The 4,322-nt window shown below is 39.1% G+C and overlaps 1 protein-coding gene and 1 non-coding gene across 2 annotated transcripts; one reads left to right on the top strand and one right to left on the bottom strand.

Annotated features, from left to right (window-relative positions):
* The first annotated feature begins 760 nt into the window (after positions 1–760).
* Positions 761–2,157, top strand: LOC145165005 (uncharacterized). Its single transcript, XM_079083646.1, has 2 exons — positions 761–1,267; positions 1,312–2,157. Exons 1-2 carry the CDS (start codon positions 761–763, stop codon positions 2,155–2,157), a joined length of 1,353 nt encoding a protein of 450 aa, XP_078939772.1.
* On the bottom strand, positions 809–915 carry LOC145168226 (small nucleolar RNA R71). The gene has a single exon (XR_013741796.1). It is a non-coding gene; the product is annotated as a small nucleolar RNA R71 (small nucleolar RNA).
* Positions 2,158–4,322: the final 2,165 nt, after the last annotated feature.

Below are 4,322 nucleotides of genomic sequence, written 5' to 3' on the forward strand. Positions count from 1 at the left end.
AACCAGTTTCTTATCATGGAACAGAATCATGTCTTCCCATGGAAACAACCAGCTAGCCGGCGAAACACCACTTCTGCAGATCGACCCTGCAACCTTCCAAGCCGTTGTAACAGCCGCCGTGACAACCGTCATGGCACAACTCAACGCCAACAATCCAAATGGAAATGGAAATGGTGTCGATAACTCCAACCGTAGTAACAACCAAGGAAACCAACGAGGGACAACTTACCCAGACACACCAAACTCTAAACCTAAGGTCATGAAGCGAAAGCAAGGGAAAAAGAAAGGAAGCGGATCGACTCAAGGGCCTCCCAAAAGGCAACAAGTTGTAGCAGCCCCTAACCCCGCTAGCCCCCCAGCACCGAGAAAACCGTATCATGGATACCTCCCACTCTGCAACAAGTGCCGCTACCATCATCATGGAGTCTGTTATTGCCAAGACTCGTGCAACCCGCGATTCGGGGGTGTGACACGTGACGACACCGGCCCAAGACTCGTGCAACCCGCGATTCTCGTTATTGCCACCTTTGAACTTAAGGGCCACATACTTGCTCAACTTAAGGAAATTCCATTCTACGGGAAGGATCATGAAGACGCATACAAGCATCTTGACGAGGTCAATGACATAGCCGACTACTTCAATGTGCCTAATGTGGCACGCGACACTGTCTTCCTTCGTATGCTACCTGTCACATTCAAGGGAGCCGCGGAAGATTGGCTGAAATCACTCCCTTCAGGATCCATCACTACTTGGACTAAAATGAAAGAGGAATTTATAGACCAATTTTGCCCTCCCTCAAAGATAGCTAAATTGAAGAAAGCCATTGCCAATTTTAAACAACAAGCTGGTGAGTCACTGTATGAAGCATGGGAAAGATACAAAGGCTTACTAAGGAACTGCCCACATCACTATCTAAACAGCCAACAAGAAGTCTCCATTTTCTATGATGGAGTAAATGTGACAACTAGACAACTCCTTGACTCACAAGGACCACTCACAAAGAAAGCACCCCCAGTGATAAAGGCCCTAATTGAAGAATTTTCCAAGCACTCTAGAGAATATCACAACCCAAGGAATGACTTGACTCGAGGGGCGGTGAATTCTATTACGGATGAAATCGCAACAATGATGAAAAAATTGGAAAGCATGGACCGAAGAATGACTAAGATGGATCAATCCATCCATGCCATTAGAGTGGGATGTGAAAATTATAGAGGGCCCCACCTTACTAAAGATTGTGATCTTGATGAGAACGGGAATCGGAAAGTGCAAGTGGTGATAGGTATGATGACAATTGGTGAAAACCCAAGAAAGAATGGAAACAATATGATGAGTACAAAAAGACAAGGGAGGAAAAATATAAGCAAAAAGAAAGAGGCTTTTATCAAAAGGAGGAGCCGGTGTATGAAAAGAAATCAGATTTGGAAGACATGCTTACAAGATTCGTGGCCGCGTCCGAGAAAAGACATAATGATACTGATGCTGCAATCAAAGATCAACAAAATATGTTGAGAGAACACCAAATCATGATGAAAGATCAACAAGCTCTGCTTAGGAATCAGCAAACATCTATTCTCAACATAGAAAAGCAGCTGGGCCAACTTGCACAACAAGTGAACGAGAGACGACCGGGTGGACTTCCTAGTAATACCGAAAGTAACCCAAAAGGTGCACATATAAATATCATGACAACTAGGAGTGGGAAGATTATAACTCCTATGGCCCCTATTCAGGAAGAAGATCCTAAGCTGGTTCCAGAGGAAGAAGCAGAACATGAAAAATCACAAATTCCCGACCCGACTCGCCGAGTCGAAGTTACGGACTCGACGAGTCCCCCACCTGAAAAGAAAAACAAGCCTCCTGTCAAGCCATATCATCTTCCACTGCCATTTCCAGCTCGAGCTAGACAAGAAAAGAATGATATTGACTACCAGAAGTTTCTGGAACACATAAAGGCTCTTCAAATTAATATGCCATTCATAGAGGCGGTTGCACAAATTCCTAAATATGCCAAATTCCTCAAGGAGCTTCTAAGTAATCGAAAAAAGATGGAAGAGGTGAAGAAAGTGGTCCTAAATGAAAACTGTTCAGCTGCCATGTTGAACAAACTACCTAAGAAGAAGGGTGATCCGGGAAGCTTAACCTTGCCTTGTTAATTCGGAAACTTAGCTACTATTTATGCGTTGGCTGATTCAGGGGCAAGTGTAAATCTCATGCCGTACTCATTCTTCAAAAAATTAGATCTTCCGGAGCCGAGGCCAATTCGAATGGCAATTCACCTAGCAAATAAAACGCTCACATTACCAAGAGGAATATGCAAAGATCTATTGGTAAAAGTTGATAAGTTCGTGTTCCCCGCAGACTTCATAGTATTAGATATGGAAGCTGTCACACCCCAATACCGGAACGACGGAAACGTTCGGGGGTGGAGGACGTCATGTTTAGTATCACAAGACATGCATCATAGTAATCAAAGTAATAAACAAACATTTCATTAGAAAGAAGGTGTTTACAAAGTATGTGGTTCACATAACATAGACTACAAAGTAAATAACAAAACAAGACATGAAGCTATACTGCTCCATCTTCTGAATTCCCAGAGCGCGTACCTGTCTACTGGTCTCCTGAGAATACAAGTTATTTTGAAAGCGTAGATCAGCATTTAAGCTGGTGAGTTCATAAGATTTTAGTGATGTAAGTAAGTTGTAAGAAAGTTGTAGTAAGTTGTAAGTAAATTGTAAGTTTTGTTTAGAAAAGTTCGCTTGTTCCTCCAGAAAATCCTATATTTCCTGCTTTGATGAAAGATAAGTAAAAATGACTCTACAATCCTTTCTATGAGTACTAAATGGATACAAGTTATATAAAACCCAGAGTAAACAAACAATCGGTTGTGTGTATCTGCCCTAAGCCCACAACCAAACAAGGAACAGGAAATAAGGCGGAAGGCACACATCCCATTGTTTGTTAGATCTTCGTTGTATATAACCCTGGTGTATTCGCTTGGTACTCACGGAGTTAATTGTAATAGTTCCTTTATGTTTGATGAAAAGATTCTTTAAGAAAATCGTTATTTCTTTTAGTAAAAATGGTAATCACAATAGTTCCTTATATAATCACTTAGTTTATACTAGCTATATATAATCTAATATCGAATAGATAGTTAATTTTTGTGAATCTGCCATAAGCCCACAACCAAACAAGGAACAGGGAATGAGGCGGAAAGCACACATCCAACTACCTATCAGATATTAATTATATATAACCCGGATGTATAAACTAAGGTATTATAGAATTAACCACTAACGGTCCTTTAAGTTATACTGCTTTAATAAAATGGATTAAACCCTTTACTGGTAAGTTTCTAGTTTTGTATACCAAATGTTCTATTTGAAAAGTATGATTTGTACTAGCAAATGGTGCATTAAATTAGTGTCCTATGACCTGAACCATACATGGTACTCCTTATGATTACTTGGTGTATATGGAATATATATATATATATATATATATATATATATATATATATATATATATATATATATATATATATGATCGAATAGATAGTAGGCTGGGTGAATCTGCTTTAAGCCCACAACCAAACAAGGAACAGGAAAGGAAGCGGAAAGCACACATCCTATTACCTTTCGGATCCGATTAATATATATCCCTGGTGTATAAACTAAGGAATCATAAAGTTAGCATTATAGGACCCTTTCTACTGAATGTACTAGACTCGACTGTTCTGTTTGTCATTTGAAAAGATGTAAGTTTTCCCTAGTTTATAACTATCTTAACTCGAAAATACTTTGCATTAACTTTCAAGTGGAACTGTCACAATCTGAAAGTAATGGGAAAATGTAAGTACACAGTTGTCTTTTAAATTGACATCCTGAAGTACTGATTACCTTAAAACAAGTTTGTTTTATTAAGGTTATAATGTGATGTGGTTGTACCCATACTATACGCTCTCCCTGCAAGAGATTCTGGTTACAAAACGGGTCTTCAGCAAACAAATTGCTAAGCCGTGAAATAGTCTCACATTAAAGTTATAGTAGTCTTGTATACCCAATTTATTATCACCTTTTGTTTAGAACAATGAGTTAGTGATCACTGGTATAATTTAATCATGATTTGTTCGTCTGTTATAGTGTATAGTGTTCTCTCTGTTATAATGTATAGTGCTCTCTCTGTTATAGTGTATTGCGTTCTATCTGTTATAGTGTATAGTCTTCTCTCTGTTATAGTGTATAGTATCTACCTTACTGTTTCTCTTTATAGTATGTTCTCTATGTTATCGTGTATTGTATCTACCTCCCTGTTT

The sequence above is a fragment of the Lactuca virosa genome, chromosome 3 (assembly GCF_052849685.1).
Source record: "Lactuca virosa cultivar CGN04683 chromosome 3, Lactuca_virosa_CGN04683_v6, whole genome shotgun sequence".
Taxonomy (NCBI): domain Eukaryota; kingdom Viridiplantae; phylum Streptophyta; class Magnoliopsida; order Asterales; family Asteraceae; genus Lactuca; species Lactuca virosa.

Excerpts from the sequence above, each read along its gene's own strand:
- LOC145165005 (XM_079083646.1), top strand. The coding sequence starts at position 761 with ATGAAAGAGGAATTTATAGACCAATTTTGCCCTCCCTCAAAGATAGCT. Across the intron at positions 1,268-1,311 it reads ATGAGAACGGGAATCGGAAA|AAAGAATGGAAACAATATGA; the intron begins GTGCAAGTGGTG and ends TGAAAACCCAAG.